The 18,708-nt window shown below is 45.4% G+C and overlaps 1 protein-coding gene across 6 annotated transcripts in view; it reads left to right on the top strand.

Annotated features, from left to right (window-relative positions):
* The window catches only part of BCLAF1 (BCL2 associated transcription factor 1), a 121,072-nt gene that overhangs the window by 37,415 nt on the left and 64,949 nt on the right, over positions 1 to 18,708 (top strand). For all 6 annotated transcript variants that reach the window (XM_063917395.1, XM_063917397.1, XM_063917396.1 and 3 more), the window contains exons 2-5: positions 6,059 to 6,185; positions 8,585 to 9,484; positions 9,810 to 10,448; positions 10,530 to 10,699. In XM_063917395.1, coding sequence (XP_063773465.1) covers positions 6,088 to 6,185; positions 8,585 to 9,484; positions 9,810 to 10,448; positions 10,530 to 10,699 — 1,807 coding nt within the window. In that variant the 5' untranslated portion in view covers positions 6,059 to 6,087. The remainder of the gene's footprint in view (positions 1 to 6,058; positions 6,186 to 8,584; positions 9,485 to 9,809; positions 10,449 to 10,529; positions 10,700 to 18,708) is intronic.

The raw sequence follows: 18,708 nt of genomic DNA, 5'->3' as shown, positions 1-18,708 counted from the left end.
GCCGGTGGGGGCACTTCTTCGACTCTTCAGCCACGTCTGGGTTCAGTCGGACTTGGATCCTTGGGCGATGGAAATTGTATCCCAAGGCTACAAGCTGGAATTCGAAGACGTGCCTCCTCGACGATTCTTCAAATTGGCTTTACCAGCTTCTCCCCCAGAGAGGGAGATAATTTTAGCTGCAATTCAAAAGCTGTGTCAACAGCATGTGATTATCTAGGTTCCCCTAATACAACAGGGAAAAGGGTACTATTCAACCCTGTTCCCGAAACCGGATGGCTCGGTCAGACCCATTCTAAATTTAAAATCCCTAAACCTGTACTTAAAAAGGTTCAAGTTCAAGATGGAATCGCTGAGGGCAGTTATCTCCAGCCTGGAAGGGGGGGATTTTATGGTGTCACTAGACATAAAGGATGCATACCTTCACGTCCCCATATATCCTCCTCGTCAGGCATACCTGAGATTCGCTGTACAGGACTGTCATTACCAGTTTCAGACGTTGCCGTTTGGGCTTTCCACGGCCCCGAGGGTTTTCACCAAGGTAATGGCGGAAATGATGGTGCTCCTGCGCAGACAAGTAGTCACAATTATCCCGTACTTGGACGATCTCCTAATAAAAGCGAGATCAAAGGAACAGTTAAAGAAAAGCGTATCGCTTTCCCTGAGAGTGCTGTAGCAGTATGGCTGGATTTTAAATCTACCAAAGTCACAGTTGATTCCAACGACTCGACTATCTTTCTTAGGCACGATTCTGGACACAGAACAGAAGAGGGTTTTTCTCCCAATGGAAAAAGCCCAGGAACTCCAGAACATGGTCAGAGACCTGCTAAAACCAAAAAGAGTGTCAGTCCATCAATGCACTCGAGTACTGGGGATAATGGTAGCGACCTACGAGGCCATTCCCTTCGGCAGGTTTCATGCGAGGACTTTTCAGTGGGACCTTCTGGGCAAGTGGTCTGGGTCCTAACTTCAAATACATCAGAAAATAACCCTGTCCCCCAGGGCCAGGGTGTCTCTCCTGTGGTGGCTGCAGAGTGCTCACTTTCTAGAGGGTCACAGGTTCGGCATTCAAGACTGGGTTCTGGTGACCACGGACGCGAGCCTCAGAGGGATGGGGAGCAGTCACACAAGGAAGGAATTTTAAGGGACTATGGTCAAGCCAGGAGGCTTGTCTACACATCAACGTACTGGAATTAAGGGCCATATACAACGGCCTACGACAAGCGGAGAATCTTCTTTGCGACCTACCGGTTCTGATTCAATCAGACAACCTCACAGCCGTGGCTCATGTAAACCGCCAAGGCGGGACAAGGAGCAGAGTGGCAATGGCGGAAGCCACCAGGATTCTGGGCTGGGCAGATAATTACGTAAGCGCTCTGTCAGCGGTATTCATTCCGGGAGTGGACAACTGGGAAGCAGACTTCCTCAGCAGACACGATCTCCATCCAGGAGAGTGGGGACTTCATCAAGAAGTCTTTGCAGAGATAACAAGTCTTTGGGGACTTCCACAAATAGACATGATGGCATCACGCCTCAACAAGAAGCTTCGGAGGTGTTGTGGCAGGTCAAGGGACCCTCAGGCAGTAGCGGTGGACGCCCTGGTGACACCATGGTTGTTTCAGTTGGTTTATGTGTTCCCTCCTCTTCCTCTCATCTCAAAAATATTGAGAATCATAAGACGAAAAAGAGTGCAGACAATACTCATTGTTTCAGATTGGCCTCGAAGGGCTTGGTATTCAGATCTTCAGGAGATGCTCACAGAAGAGCCATGGCCTCTTCGTCTCAGGGAGGACCTGTTGCAGCAGGGGCCCTGCGTGTTCCAAGACTTAACGCGGTTACGTTTGACAGCATGGCGGTTGAACACCGAATCCTAGCTGGGAAAGGTATTCCGGAGGAAGTCATCCCTACTCTGATAAAAGCTAGGAAGGAGGTGACGGCGAAACATTATCACCGTATCTGGAGGAAGTATGTATCTTGGTGTTAAGCGAAGAATGCTCCTACGCAGGATTTCCACTTGGCCCGGTTTCTCCACTTTTTACAGACAGGCGTGGATATGGGCCTAAAGTTAGGGCCGAAATCTGTACCTTAATGGAGCCTATCGATTTTCTTTCAGAAGGAATTGGCTTCTCTTCCAGAAGTCCAGACTTTTGTAAAGGGAGTGCTGCACATCCAGCCTCCTTTTGTGCCCCCAGTGGCACCACGGGACCTTAACGTGGTGTTACAGTTCCTAAAATCTCACTGGTTTGAACCTCTTCAAACGGTTGAATTAAAATTTCTCACTTGGAAGGTGGTCATGTTGTTGGCCTTGGCATCTGCAAGGCGGGGGTGTCCGAATTGGTGGCTTTGTCTCACAAAAGCCCCTATCTGATTTTCCAGGTGGATAGAGCGGAATTAAGGACTCGTCCTCAATTTTTGCCTAAAGTGGTTTCATCGTTTCATATGAACCAACCTATTGTGGTGCCTGTGGCAACGGGTGACTTGGAGGATTCCAAGTCCCTTGATGTAGTCAAGGCCTTAAAAATTTATGTAGCCAGGACGGCTCGAGTTAGGAAAACAGAGGCACTGTTTATCCTGTATGCAGCCAACAATGTTGGCGCTCCTGCTTCTAAGCAGACTATTGCTCGCTGGATCTGTAACACGATTCAGCAGGCTCATTCTATGGCGGGATTGCTGTTACCAAATTCGGTAAAGGCCCATTACCCTAGGTAGGTGGGCTCTTATTGAGCGGCTGCCTGAGGCGTCTCTGCATTACAGCTTTGCCGAGCGGCAACTTGGTCGTGTTAAAACACTTTTTTGCTTAATTCTACAAGTTTGATACCTTGGCTGAGGAGGACCTCATGTTTGCTCAATCGGTGCTGCAGAGTCATTCGCACTCTCCCGCCCGGTCTGTAGCTTTGGTATAATCCCCTTGGTCCTTATGGAGTCCCCAGCATCCTCTAGGACGTAAGAGAAATAAGATTTTAAACCTACCGGTAAATCTTTTTCTCCTAGTCCGTAGATGATGCTGGGCGCCCGTCCCAGTGCGGACATATTTCTGCAAGGCTTGTATATAGTTATTGCTTACATAAGGGTTATGTTACAGTTAAGATCAGTCGTGAGCTGATACTGTTTTGTTCATACTGTTAACTGGTTGCGTATATTCCATGTTGTGGGCTGGTATGAATCTTGCTCTTAGATTAACAAAAATCCTTTCCTTTCCTCGTACTGTCCGTCTCCTCTGGGCACAGTTTCTCTAACTGAGGTCTGGAGGAGGGGCATAGAGGGAGGAGCCAGTGCACACCCATCTAAAGTTCTTTATAGTGCCCATGTCTCCTGTGGAGCCCATCTATACCCCATGGTCCTTATCGAGTCCCCAGCATCCTCTACGGACTAGGAGAAGAAGATTTACCGGTAGGTTTAAAATCTTATTTTTTTCCATACCTCGACGACTTATTAATCCTGGCACAGTCTCAGGAATTGCTTCAGTGTCATTTGCAACAGACAATAGCTTGTTTACAGAGAGACGGTTGGCTCATAAATTGGGCAAAGTCATCCCTGGTTCCGTCACAACGGATGACTCATTTGGGGGCTGTACTGGATTGAGGTCTTCAGAGAGTAATTCTATCTCTCAACAAAATATCCAAAATTCGGTAAAGGATTCAGGAGCTGCTACACAAAAGGATATCCATTCACACCGCAATGCATGTGATGGGGTTGATGGTGTCGACATTCGACACGGTGGAGTATGCTCCGTTCCATTCAAGATCTCTGCAACGTCTAATCCTTTCCAAATGGAATGGTTTTCATCACACAATAAAAACACAGACTATGGTACTTCCTCTGGAAGTAAGGAGGTCATTAGCCTGGTGGCTTCAGACATCCCATCTAGACAAAGGGAGACCATTTTGGATATCAGAATAGAAAATTCTGACAACTGATGCCAGTCATCAGGGCTGGGGACTGGTTTCAGGAAGGAGTTGCTTCCAGGGGCAGTGGACCAAGGAAGAAAGTTGCCTGCCAATTATATTGGAACTTCGGGCCATATACATGGCACTTTTTCAGGCAAAGGACATCCTTCAGGGGAAACCAGTCGAAATCTGCTCTGACAATGCAACGACAGTAGCATAACTCAACCTTCAGGGAGGAACTCGCAGCAAGAATGCAATGAAGGAGGTAAGTCTCACATTAAAGTGGGCAGAACTTCAACATCCAGCCTTGTCCGCAGTGTTCATTCCGGAGTTCTAAACTGGGAAGCGGAATTTCTCAGTCGACACGCCATTCATTCAAACGAATAGGCTTTACACCCAGAGATCTTCCAAATTCTGGTAGACAATTGGGGGTTACCGGAGTGAGATCTCATGGCGTCATATCAGAACAACAAAGTTCCCGCAAACGGGTCAAGAACAAAAGGATCCCAAAGCGATCTTTGTGGATTCCCTGTCTGTGAGATGGGACTTTCGTCTTGCCTATGTGTTTCCACAAATCGCCCTGTTACACAGGATGTTATGAAAGGCAAAACAAGGAAGGGGCGCCGTAATACTAATATCTCTGGCTTGGCCCAGAAGACATTGGTACATAGATCTGCATAGGATGTCGATGGATGCTCCATTCCTACTCCCTCAACTTTCAGATCTACTGTCTCAGGGTCCTTGCTATCACAAGCACCTGGATCGACTGTCTTTGACGGCCTAGCTCTTGAGACTTCCATCCTTAAAGCAAGAGGCTTCTCACAACAGGTAATTCAAACTATGCTTAGAGCAAGGAAACCTCCTTCAGCTCGCATTTATCACTGAATATGGCAAGCCTATATTCAATGGTGCAGTGACTGGAAATTTGACCCTAGAAAATTGCTAACCTACAGGATGTGCGCACTTTTTTCCAGGGAATGCTGCAAATTCAACCTCCTTTTGTTCTTCCTACAGTGCCTTGGGACTTAAGTTTAGTCCTAAAGGCCCTTCAGGTTGCCCCATTTGAACCACTTAAATGAGTGGATCTTAAATGGTTGACAGCTAAAGTTCTCTTTCTACTGGCTATTGCTTCAGCTAGAAGAGTTTCAGATTTAGGGGCATTATTATGTTGCCCTCCTTTTCTGATTTATTTTTTTTTTCTATCCAGATAGCGCGGTTCTCACTACCAAATCTGGGTATCTTCCTAAGGTGGTGTCTAAATTCCACCTTAAAGAAATTGTAGTCCCGGCCTTCCAAGGACCGGACCTTTCTGTGGGAGATTGGTCGTTGGGTGTAGTCCGTACCTTAAGGATCTACGTGGATCGTACCAATGCCATCCGAAAAACACTTTCTTCATTCTCTACGTATTTCACAAGAGAGGATAGCCTGCTGATAAGACACTGGTGAGGCGGCTTCAGCGGACTATTTCAGAAGCATATTCTCAAGCTGATCTCCCTATTCCGGCTAATGTCTCTGCTCCCTCTACTCGTAAAGTAGGTGAGTCATGGGCAGCACAATGTGGTGCTTCAGCTGAACAGATATGTTAGGCAGCCACATGGTCTTCCATTAACACATTCATTAGACATTCTGCCTTTGATACCTTTGCCTCTCAGGACGCTGAATTCGGGCTAAGGATTCTCCTATCCAATCAGGGGCGTCGCCACCACTAAATTACTTTCGGACATCCCAATGTTATCCTGTGGATAACCTGTGGATCCTGCAGTAGAAATAATCGTTATGGTAGACTTACCGTTGATGACGCTATTTCTCCTAAGTCCACAGGGATCCCACCCTGATGCACCTGATTTGAGGATACTTTCACTCACTAACCTCTTCCTTCTTGTACGGAAGGGTGTCCATGTGTGTTGTTCTCGCCTGATTAGGGCTCTCTATAATGCTCCTGACTTGAGCTCTGGAAAAAGAACTGATTTGCCTGAGCCAGGATGTGGGGATATGGGGACGGGCCCGTTGCATGCTGGGAGGCCGAAAGCTTTGATCATTTGGTGCCAATCCGCTGTCGCTACCTCATATCACAATGTAATCCTGTGGACTTTGTACCAAGAATAAGTGTTCATTCAGCACAAATAAATACATGGCGCTAATTAATGAGTTTTTCTGTCCCTTTCTCTGTGCAGTTGCGATCTGTTAAATAAAAGTTTTGAAAATGGGCAGATCCAATTCTAGATCCCATTCTTCGAGGTCGAAGTCCCGATCTCCATCATCCTCTCGATCACGGTCACACTCAAGGAAGAAAAGATACAGGTACAGAGTTGCTTGCTTTATTCACATTTCTGCAGTGGTTTTGTCAAGAGCACTTATCCAAATGGTTAATACAATGGCTCTTAAGATCTTTTACGCGTAGTTTCAATTTACAGTTTATAAAATATTAAGTGTCATTTGGATTAATGGTATGCAATGAAGGAGAACTGTTCATTTAGAGCCATCTTTCCTAGTATCCTCTACCCCCCAGTACTACATTGAGTCCCATGTCAGACTTGTCAGACTCGCATAGTTCAAGAGTCACTGACTGTCACACAAAAGTAATTTCTCTCTGGGTGACAGCTACATAACGTTTTAAACTAAATGCTCTCCTTTAGGTAATTGTTAATAGAGCTGGTAGGAAGCCACTCAGCTGTCCAGTCAACTGTAAAATGACTGTAGTTTACTTTCAGACTATTACTAGCTATTATGGGCCAGAGTGAAGTTACTATTACCCCTTTCACACCGGAAACCCAGGTCCGACCCGGTATTTTGAACCTGGGTCCGACCCGGGTCGGACACGGGTCAGACCCTTTCACACTACACTTTCAACCCGGGTTATTGCAGGATTGGCTCCTTTTTAACTCAACCCAGGTCAGCAATTAAAACACCATGGATGTCATTTTAAATGGACTTTTTGTGGCTCAGATAGATGAGGTGTCAGAAGGGGACAAAAGGAGAGGGTGGGGACAGCTCACAGCATTGCAGGAATCGTGGCTGACAGAGCTATATTTTTATACACAATTGCATCTTTAACATATCTCCCAACTGTCCCGATTTTCGCAGGACAGTCCCGTTTTTTTGGACTTTCCAGCTGTCCCACCTGCGAGCCGCAGTGTCTCGCGGTGGAGGATGGGGGGGGGGCAGTTGGGAGAGGCTCCTCTCACTGCTGTGCGCATGCGTCTATTCAAGAATGACGAAGGTAGAGGGGGCATGCCAGCAGCTCAGAGAGCGCTGGGCATGCCCTCTCAGTGATGGTACAAGGGGGCGTGACTCGCGATCAAGGCTCTGTCGCGAGGCCATGCCCCTTTCATATAGGCCACACACCCTTTTCGGGCACAAGCAAATGTCCCTCTTTGTACTTTTAATATGTTGGGAGGTATGCAATAAGCTGCCTAGCAATCTCTGTTAATGCTCTCTGTCTTAATGCTCTCCTGTGTAGCAGGGCTCAGGCTGCTGACATCAAGGCACACACAGAACAGCCAATCAGCACTTTTACATGAATGCAGGGTTGAATAACCCGGGTTTGACACTTTAGAGTGCACATTGACCCGGATCCAACCCGTGTATAACACTGCTTTTATACCGGGTTGAAATTCAGGGTTACTCGACCCGGGATATTCAAAAGTGGTGCTTTTAGACCGCACCTCAACCCGGGTCAAGCTGCCTCGACCCGGCAATATCCCGGGATATATTTGCGGTGTGAAAGGGGTATATACTGCTCAGCCGTGTTAGGGAAATGTGGCTCTAGAATGGAGTTTTTATTTCTTATTATTCATTGTGATTCAGCCATGAAATGTAGATAATAGTTTATAAGTATAGATCACAGCCTACTGGCAACGTTTTGCTGTAAAGCAATACCAACATAAATCACACCCATCTAAGGTAATTTTTTGAATCTAAAAGGCATGAGGCTAGATTTAGAAGAGGTAGTTTTGACTTGGAAATTAGAGTGTAATAATAAGTGCAAAACATGATGAGCTTTGTAGTTAATAATATTGTCACTTTAAATTTCCAGGTCAAACCTGCTGAGATTCCGTTGATTGGTAAATCTAGCCGATGCTGTATTTCACCTTTGTCAGTTTTACCTCCATCATGTGTTCTCTTCAGGAACTGTTGCATTGCCAGGCAATCAAAACAGCAACTATATAATAATCATTTGCTTTCATGTCATGCACAGGAGTTTGGGATCCGAGCAAATCCTCTGTAATCCAAATACGCCCCCAGACTAGTGACCAAGCCAATAAAACAATGTAGAAGTCTGTGTGACAATCAAGTAGCATACAAAATAAATCTGAGCATATTAAGCAATAGCTTTGAGATGCTTCTTATAACCAAAGGGTAAATTATTTCCATTTGATACCATGTGACTATTAACTGTGCATCTGTTATACATTTAACTGAATAGAAAATAATTTAGTTGACAAAATTGCTAACTTCTTTTAATGTTAACATGAGTTGTTATATCTTTAAACAATGAATTGTTCTACCTTTTTATTTGTGTAGTTTAAGTAAATTGTTTCAATAATGTACAGTGACATTGTAATTCAAAGGAAAATAAAATACATATAGGAGTTTAGTTATATGTTCTGCTCTGGTTTCTCCCTTGTATACAGTTGCTACATTCGCAGTGTATTGGTTTATATTTTCCTGAAGAATAATTGTTGAACTTTAACTTTAAGTTCCAGATCTCGGTCAAGAACACATTCGAGATCTCGCAGCAGAGAACGTGTTTACAATAGAGATGTCCGCAGAGATTACAGGAACAATAGAGGAATGAGACGTCCTTATGGCTTTAGAGGAAGAGCCAGAGGTTATTATCAAGGAGGTGGTGGGAGGTATTATCGTGGTGGTTACCGTCCAATGTGGAATCGTAGGTACTCGCGAAGTCCCCGGCGTGATCGGTCTCGCTCTAGAAGTCCAAAGAGAAGGTCTGCATCATCTCAAAGATCTAGAAGCAGATCCCAGAGATCCTACAAGTCCTCTCAGTCACCTAGGTCTTCTTCATCCCGTTCCTCCTCATGTTACAGCAAGTCACCAGTGAAAAAATCTCGTGGTTCCCAAGAAGAAAAAAAACAAAAAACTGAAAGGGCTGAAAAATTACAAAGTCCCAAAAACGAGAAATCAGGCGATGAGCACAAAGATGCTTTTGACCCTTCTGAGCCTTTAGATGAACTTGGCAAAGAATTAGATTTACATGGTGACAGTTGGGCAGGACTGTCTGCCTATGATAACAGCCCAAGATCCCCTTGTAGCCCTTCACCTGTGGCCTCACCGCCCAGCCAGAGTTCATCCCAGTCTGATTGCCCTATCCTTAGTGTGGTCCACTCTGGTAAAGACACTTTGTCTCAGAATTCACATTCCATTGTGCATACCCCAGAAAAGTCTGGGTCTGGATCTGGCGGCAATGGTTCCACACGCTACAGTCCTTCACAAAACAGTCCACTTCATATCCCTTCTCAAAAGAGTCCAGCAAAGAATGTGCTATCTCAGAACCCTTCATGTGAAGAAGGGCGTTCTCACTATTTGTATACTGATACAGCAGAACAAGAACCTGCTAAAGGTGTAAAACATCTAAAAAGGTATGGAGGGTATCTTCTGTTTATTTCATGATGTGTTAAGCAGTGGTTAAACACTGTCCGTACATAAGTTAATTATTATTTAACCTATTTGAGTTTTTAGATGTACCTTTTTGTTCCTGAACTACTGGATTTGTGTGTTTCTATGTAATACTATGCTTCACAGTTAGTATTAGTATAAGTTTTTGTATGTGTTAAGTTACTAACCTGTAGTCCATGTGTAATAGTCAATTAATATGAGATTTCACTTGCAGAAATGAGCAGTTTTACTTGTCATTGAAATGCCCTCATTTTCAAATTTGTTGAGACTATTCTCTTATACCTGCAGGTATCCTGATGAAGAACTTAGTTTATTTCCAATAGAAAGGGTTAATATTAGAGAAAAAGAAAGTCAAAAGGATAGGACATTGGATAAGTCTAAAAAAGAAGAGGGCAAAAGCTGGGACCATCGTGATACATTGGATTATTTTTTGGAGAAAGACCCTGTTAAAGCTCAGTTTTTGTCCATTTCTGAAAGTGAAGATATAGAGGAAGTAGAAGACTACAGGCAGTTTAGAAAGTCAGTGCTTGCTGATCAAGGCAAAGGATTTTCCTCCTCATCCCACTGGATTTCTGAGGAGGACGGAACAAAATTCAAGTCCAAAGCTGCAGGCAAAGCGAGTAAAGAAGGAGAGAAGGTTAGAGAAAGTAAGGCACATAAAGTGTCCTCTAAAAACAGACATAAAGATGACGACAAAGGTAGTGATAGGTCAATGATTAAAAAAGACCCCAAGTCACCTGACCCAGTGATGTTTGAAAAGATGAAAGACCCGTTGAGTTGCAGTTTTCCATTACATCAGAATGTTGAAGTCCGAGAGAAGGCAGTGTTCAGAGAGGAAAGTCCACTTAGGATCAAAATAGTGGCAACAGAGTCTCATCACCCTGAGGTCAAACTTCGTATGATTTCTGTGCCACTTGATGATACCAGGTAATGATGTAATTTGTTATTCTACTTAGTGATGTTACCTCCATTAATCATAAGCTAAATATTATTTTCTGTTGCGCTAAGGACGTCCTCTATGATAAATGACCGTCTGCTAGCCAGTACTCTTGTACATTCAGTCAAGAGTCAGAAAGATTTTCGATCCATCTTTGACCACATGAAGGTTTCCTTCTCCAGCAAAACATCTCCAGAGTCCTTTATCTACCATGTGGTGTCCTTAGTACAGTTTGTGAAAGGTAAGCAATCTGCTGGTTTTGTGATGCACAAATTAATATTGTTAAAATGTTTGGCCTTTAGAACGTCTGAAGCCTTTGTAATGTTTGCTTTAGAAAGCATTTGTTTATTAATCGTCATAGGCTAAACAGAGCCACAATTTTCGGACGCTGCTGAGGAAAGTGTGTGTAGATGCTGTTACTTTTCTATCTACTAAACATTCTATATACTTCCTGCTGCTCTCCCATAGATAGGAAATACCAAGAACGGTGCTTGGGCGCGATATGGGCTGTTGTTCTAATGCTGCTGCTATACAACAGGATTTGTCAATCCTGATACCTGAACATATACAAAGAGAAAACAAGGATAGCAGCGCTGATTCAATTAATAATGAAAATTAAAAAGTGAGATGGATTGGATGAAAACAGATTAAAATTTTTTATTAATAACTCTGATTAATAACCAATTAAAAGTCAATGTGACCACCGGCAGAATTAGTGAACCAGAAATGTCCGTTCCTTTTAAATAACTGGACACCAGTTTAGGCAGAATATACAGGCTTAGGAGCTGATTGCACAGTCCCGAAAAGGGTAATTACCGCTTCTTATGCTTTGAAAAAGCTGCAGGTCCTGCAGCGAAACGCGTCAGGTGCCACCCTGATCACCGTCGTTTTGTTGCTGAACCAGTGCCCGGACCATACTGGATGTCCAGAGTTTGCTATTTGGTGGATTCCAACAGGCGTACCAAGGACCATCCCGCAAGTCAAGCTCCGCATACTGGTGAGGATTGAGAATATGCTACCAACTCCCAACTGAAAGATCTTCTATGGGATATTTCTCCCTCCAGCGGCATAAGAAGCGGTAATTACCCTTTTCGGGACTGTGCAATCAGCTCCTAAGCCTGTATATTCTGCCTAAACTGGTGTCCAGTTATTTAAAAGGAACGGACATTTCTGGTTCACTAATTCTGCCGGTGGTCACATTGACTTTTAATTGGTTATTAATCAGAGTTATTAATAAAATTTTTTAATCTGTTTTCATCCAATCCATCTCACTTTTTAATTTTCATTATTAATTGAATCAGCGCTGCTATCCTTGTTTTCTCTGCTGCTCTCCCATGTAGAGGTGCCATTTGTAATGACTAAAACATGCTACATGGGATGTCATAAGACGCACCAAGCAATCTCTGATACACATACATATAGAGTTAATGGTGCGAATGTGATGCTGTGCATTTCTTCTTTCGTCTATGGAGGACACTGTAAACACGGAGTGTAGTTGGTGTAGGGTACTAATAGTTAAAGTTCAGCAGCATAAGCTCCTTTTTTCTTATACCCCACCCATTGCCCTGAATTGCCATTTTATTGTGTTCCCTAAGGAGCTGAGCGGTGATGCTGTCTGTGCACTGTTTATGCTAGCCACTTCACCAGGTTCCTGCAGCTTTGTCATTGCAGACAGCAACTATGGCTAGCCCCCAGAGTACATGGGAGCCAAGCCATGGGAGATGGCCCAGTGATGGCCTAGTCATGCGGTCCCTTACCGGACTACTAAGGACATTTTACATAACTGAAGCCTGGTGGTCTGCCCAGGGGAAGGGCCTTTTTATCTGTCTGATCCTCTCCGACCCTTCGGCAAGCACCTTTCCTCAGGCAGCATGCTAACCTTGCTAACAGTTTGTTTTGTTTTTAATAGAATCTGTTGTTTATTAGTTATAACAGTAGGTTATGCTTAGTCAGTATGCTGTTTAGGGTAACTCTTTAAGAGGTACATCTAATAAGCCTTGGAGAGAGATAAAGTGGATGGATATAATGTCCAACCAACCAGCCCCTAACCGCCATGTTACAAGCTTTATTTGAAAAATGACTGATAGGAGCTGATTAGTGGATATTTTGGGGCAGATGTATTAAGCCTGGAGAAGTGATAAAGTGGAAGGTGATAATTCACCAGACAATCAGCTCCTAACTGTTAAGTTGCAGGCTGGGTTTGAAAAATGACTGGAGCTGATATGGTGGTGCATTGCTTTTTATTCGCATAGCGAATAAGATGCATTTTCAGCAATGACAGACGCCCGACACTGACTTAGTTGCACGTGACCTGTCAGCTCACTCATGCCAGGCATCTCCCAATGCGTGGCGTATTGATGCAAGATGACTGAGGACACGTGTGTGTGTGTGTGTGTGTGTGTGGCCATGCAAACGGGCTCAGGTAACTTCAAGGCCTTCGGCTCTTGGATCCGAGATTGAAAAGGGGGGCAATTTGTTCCTTAGCATGTTGTTCTTTGGCCAGGACTGGTTACTATTTTTCTCACCAGTGGTCTGTATTACCTGGTTTTCAATGCTACTTTCCGGGTGGTGTATCCACCGGAAGTTCAGTTTGCCACGTGCTGTTTCTTCCCAAAGGTTCAGCTTGTAGGGGCAGTTATTAGTCTAAGATTGCTCTGGGGAGTCAAGGCTCCAAACAAAGTTACAGGGCGGTTGCTCAGGCACTGACCATTGCATGAAGTTGTTTTCAGACGCCTGGGTAATTGTCATCATTTGCAATGATTACAACTTCGACCCCAGGGGTCCGCCACTGCTCCTCTTGGACGGCATTATTGCTCAAATTCCAATTTTCTTGCAGAGTCCACTTCATGGATACTACAGACTTTTTGGTCATGACTGCACTGTCAAGGCCTTGTCCATTGATCTTGAGGTGCATGAAATTGGTGAGCACACTGGACCTACCGCAACAACATTCGGTATGCCAGGTTTTACTCACCGGAGTTCCAGTGGGTAATTCTCCAAAATTGGAAGGGTTGCTCTGCATCCCTCGCGTCTGTTTTCTCATTCTGTCTGAAAGCACTCATCAGTCTCTCCATTGGTGGTTAGTTTATGATCATCTCTTGCAAGTACGATCATGGGTCACTCCAAGTTGGGTCATTGTAATCATGGCCGCAGGTCTCCTAGACTTGGGTGTCGTGAAATTTTCAGCTTCGACCTCTGGACACCATCGCAGACTGCTCTACACATCAATGTGCTCAAGTTCCAAGCCAATTTTCTGGCTCTCTTAGGTGCCCAGTCTGTCCTGGCCAGCCAGCCGGTTCGCATATGTCCGACAATGCCATGGTGGTGTCATATGTAAGTCATCGCAAAGACGCAATGAGCGCGGTTGCAAATGGCGAAGTTAGGCAGAATGTTTTCCTGGGCAGAGACATTTGTTAAAACACTCTTAGCAGTGTTTATACCAGGAGTAGGAAATTGACAAACTGTTTTCTTTAGTACAGGGTTGGGTAACTTTTGGCCCTCCAGCTGTTGCTGAACTACACACACCAGCATGCCCTGCTACAGCTTTGCTATTTGGTCATGCTGAAACTGTTGCAGGTCATGCTGGTTTGTGTAGTTCAACAACAGCTGGAGGGCCTTATGTTCCCCACCCCTGCTTTAGAAGAACCATGATTCTCCCTAGGGAGTGGTTTGTCAATCCAGTGGTCCTCCAACAGTTAGTTCGGCAATGGGATCTCCCGCAATTGGATCTCATTGCCTTTCTTGACACACCTTCATTGTTCCACAATTTTGCCTTCGGTAGCACCCCCTGCTAAAGAATATATAAATAGAAATAAGTGGTATTTGAGGGGGCCCTTTTTGAAAAATTTTGGTGACTTGTGTGACCTCGTTTCTTGTTTATTTGAGAGTACAAGTGTCTGCATTGACTGTATGGTTCCAAAAGAAAATTGCTAACTTACAGGATGTGCGCACTGTTTTCCAGGGAATGCTGCACATTCAACCTCCTTTTGTGCCTTGGGACTAAAGTTTAGTTCTAAAGGCCCTTCAAGTTGCCCTATTTGAACCACTAAAACAAGTGGATCTTAAATGGTTGACCGCTAAAGTTCTCTTTCTGCTGGCTATTTTTTCAGCTAGAAGAGTTTTAGATTTAGGGGCATTGCTATGTCGCCCTCTTTTTCTGTTATTTTTTTTTATTTTTTTATCCAGATAGAGCGGTTCTCAGAACCAAATCTGGGTATCTTCCTAAGGTGGTGTCTAAATTCCACCTTAACAAAGAAATTGTAGTCCCGGCCTTCCAAGGACTGGACCTTTCTGCGGAAGATGCATCGTTGGACGTAGTCCGTGTTTTAAGGATCTACATGGATCGTACCAGTGCCATCAGAAAAACAGACACTCTTCATTCTCTACGGATTTCACAAGAGAGGATGGCCTGCTGACAAGCAGACACTGGCGAGTTGGCTTCGAATGACTATTTCAGAAGCATATTCTGAAGCTGATATTGTTCCGGCTAATGTCTCTGCTCCCTCTACTTGTAAGGTAGGTCCTTCATGGGCAGCACAACTTGGTTCTTCAGCAGAACAGATATGTAAGGCAGCCACATGGTCTTCCATTAACACATTCATTAGACATTCTACCTTTAATACCTTTGCCTCTCAGGACGCTGAATTCGGGCGAAGGATTCTCCTGTCCAATCAGGAGCGTCCCCACCACTAAATTGCTTTGGGACATCCCAATGTTATCTTGTGGATAACCTGTGGACCCTGCAGGAGAAATAATCGTTATGGTAGACGTATCGTTGATAAAGGTATTTCTCCTAAGTCCACAGGTTCCCACCCTGATGCCCCTGATTTGAGGATCCTTTCACTTACTAACCTCTTCCTTCTTGTACGGAAGGGTGTGCATGTGTGTTCTCGCCTGATTAGGGCTCTCTATGATACTGCTGCCTTGAGCTTTGGAAAACAGCTGAATTGCCTGAGCCAGGAGGCGAGACATAGGGACGGGCCCGTTGCATTCTGGGAGGCAGAAAGCTTTGATTGTTTGGTGCCAATCCGCTGTTACCTCATATCCCAATGTTATCCTGTGGACTTAGGTGAAATAGTTATCAACGGTAAGTCTACCATAACGATTATATTTCTCTGACGTCCTAAGTGGATGCTGGGGACTCCGTCAGGACCATGGGGAATAGCGGCTCCGCAGGAGACAGGGCACAAAAGTAAAAGCTTTAGGATCAGGTGGTGTGCACTGGCTCCTCCCCCTATGACCCTCCTCCAAGCCTCAGTTAGATCTTTGTGCCCGGCCGAGAAGGGTGCAATCTAGGTGGCTCTCCTAAAGAGCTGCTTAGAGTAAAAGTTTTGTTAGGTTTTTTATTTTCAGTGAGTCCTGCTGGCAACAGGCTCACTGCATCGAGGGACTTAGGGGAGAAGGAGTGAACTCACCTGCGTGCAGGATGGATTGGCTTCTTAGGCTACTGGACACTAGCTCCAGAGGGACGATCACAGGTACAGCCTGGATGGGTCACCGGAGCCGCGCCGCCGACCCCCTTGCAGATGCTGAAGAGAGAAGAGGTCCAGAAATCGGCGGCTGAAGACTTCCCAGTCTTCTTAAGGTAGCGCACAGCACTGCAGCTGTGCGCCATTGCTCTCGGCACACTTCACACCAACGGTCACTGAGGGTGCAGGGCGCTTGGGGGGGCGCCCTGGGCAGCAATGAAAGTACCTATTCTGGCTAAAAATACATCACATATATCCCCTTTAACCCCTGCCAGGTTGTCAGAAAAACGGGAGAAGAAGCCCGCCGAAAAGGGGGCGGGGCCTATTCTCCTCAGCACACAGCGACATTTTCCCTCACAGAACTGCTGGTGGGAAGGCTCCCAGGCTCTCCCCTGCACTGCACTACAGAAACAATGTTAAAACAGAGAGGGGGGGCATTTTTGTGGCGATATTATTACATATTAAGATGCTATAAGGGAAAACACTTATATAAGGTTGTCCCTGTAAAATTATAGCGTTTTGGTGTGTGCTGGCAAACTCTCCCTCTGTCTCCCCAAAGGGCTAGTGGGGTCCTGTCCTCTATCAGAGCATTCCCTGTGTGTGTGCTGTGTGTCGGTACGTGTGTGTCGACATGTATGAGGAAGATGTTGGTGAGGAGACGGAGCAAATTGCCTGTAATGGTGATGTCACTCTCTAGGGAGTCGACACCGGAATGGATGGCTTATTTAGGGAATTACGTGATAATGTCAACAAGCTGCAAGGTCGGTTGACGACATGAGACGGCCGGCAAACCAATTAGTACCTGTCCAGGCGTCTCAAACACCGTCAGGGGCTTTAAAACGCCCATTACCTCAGTCGGTCGACACAGACACGGACACTGACTCCAGTGTCGACGGTGAAGAAACAAACGTATTTTCCATTAGGGCCACACGTTACTTGTTAAGGGCAATGAAGGAGGTGTTACATATTTCTGATACTACAAGTACCACAAAAAAGGGTATTATGTGGGGTGTGAAAAAACTGCCTGTAGTTTTTCCTGAATCAGATACATTAATTGAAGTGTGTGATGATGCGTGGGTTTCCCCCGATTAAAAAAAATTAAAAAATTAAAGGCGCTCACACGCTTATCAAAACAAGTGGCGTTACCGTCTCCAGATACGGCCGCCCTCAAGGAGCCAGCTAATAGGAGGCTGGAAAATATCCTAAAAAGTATATACACACATACTGGTGTTATACTGCGACCAGCGATCGCCTCAGCCTGGATGTGCAGCGCTGGGGTGGCTTGGTCGGATTCCCTGACTGAAAATATTGATACCCTTGACAGGGACAGTATTTTATTGACTATAGAGCATTTCTATATATACGAGATGCACAGAGGGATATTTGCACTCTGGCATCATGAGTAAGTGCGATGTCCATGTCTGCCAGAAGATGTTTATGGACACGACAGTGGTCAGGTGATGCAGATTCCAAACGGCACATGGAAGTATTGCCGTATAAAGGGGAGGAGTTATTTGGGGTCGGTCCATCGGACCTGGTGGCCACGGCAGCAGCTGGAAAATCCACCTTTTTACCCCAAGTCACATCTCAGCAGAAAAAGACACCGTCTTTCAGCCTCAGTCCTTTCGTCCCCATAAGGGCAAGCGGGCAAAAGGCCAGTCATATCTGCCCAGGGGTAGAGGAACGGAAGAAGACTGCAGCAGGCAGCCCCTTCCCAGGAACAGAAGCCCTCCACCGCTTCTGCCAAGTCCTCAGCATGACGCTGGGGCCGTACAAGCGGACTCAGGTGCGGTGGGGGGGGTCGTCTCAAGAGTTTCAGCGCGCAGTGGGCTCACTCGCAAGTGGACCCCTGGATCCTACAAGTAGTATCCCAGGGGTACAGATTGGAAATTCGAGACGTCTCCCCCTCGCAGGTTCCTGAAATCTGCTTTACCTACGTCTCCCTCCGACAGGGAGGCATTATTGGAAACCATTCACAAGCTGTATTCCCAGCAGGTGATAATCAAAGTACCCCTCCTACAACAAGGAAAAGGGTATTATTCCACACTATTTGTGGTACTGAAGCCAGACGGCTCGGTGAGATCTATTCTAAATCTGAAATCTTTGAACACTTACATACAAAGGTTCAAATCAAGATGGAGTCACTCAGAGCAGTGATAGCGAACCAGGAAGAAGGGGACTATATGATGTCCCTGTCACTATCAGTTTCAGACGCTGCCGTTTGGATTGTCCACGGCACCCCGGGTCTTTACCAAGGTAATGGCCGAAATGATGATTCTTCTTCAAAGAAAAGGCGTCTTAATTATCCCTTACTTGGACGATCTCCTGATAAGGGCAAGGTCCAGAGAACAGTTGGAGGTCGGAGTAGCACTATCTCAAGTAGTTCTACGACAGCACGGGTGGATTCTAAATATTCCAAAATCGCAGCTGATTCCGACGACACGTCTGCTGTTACTAGGGATGATTCTGGACACAGTCCAGAAAAAGGTGTTTCTCCCGGAGGAGAAAGCCTGGGAGTTATCAGAGCTAGTTAGGAACCTCCTAGAACCAGGCCAAGTGTCAGTGCATCAATGCACAAGAGTCCTGGGAAAAATGGTGGCTTCTTACGAAGCGATTCCATTCGGCAGATTTCACGAAAGAATTTTTCAGTGGGATCTGCTGGACGAATGGTCCGGATCGCATCTTCAGATGCATCAGCGGATAATCCTGTCTCCAAGGACAAGGGTGTCTCTTCTGTGGTGGCTGCAGAGTGCTCATCTACTAGAGGGCAGCAGATTCGGCA

Source organism: Pseudophryne corroboree, chromosome 4 (genome assembly GCF_028390025.1).
Source record: "Pseudophryne corroboree isolate aPseCor3 chromosome 4, aPseCor3.hap2, whole genome shotgun sequence".
Taxonomy (NCBI): domain Eukaryota; kingdom Metazoa; phylum Chordata; class Amphibia; order Anura; family Myobatrachidae; genus Pseudophryne; species Pseudophryne corroboree.
This window is presented reverse-complemented; position numbering and strand designations above follow the sequence as displayed.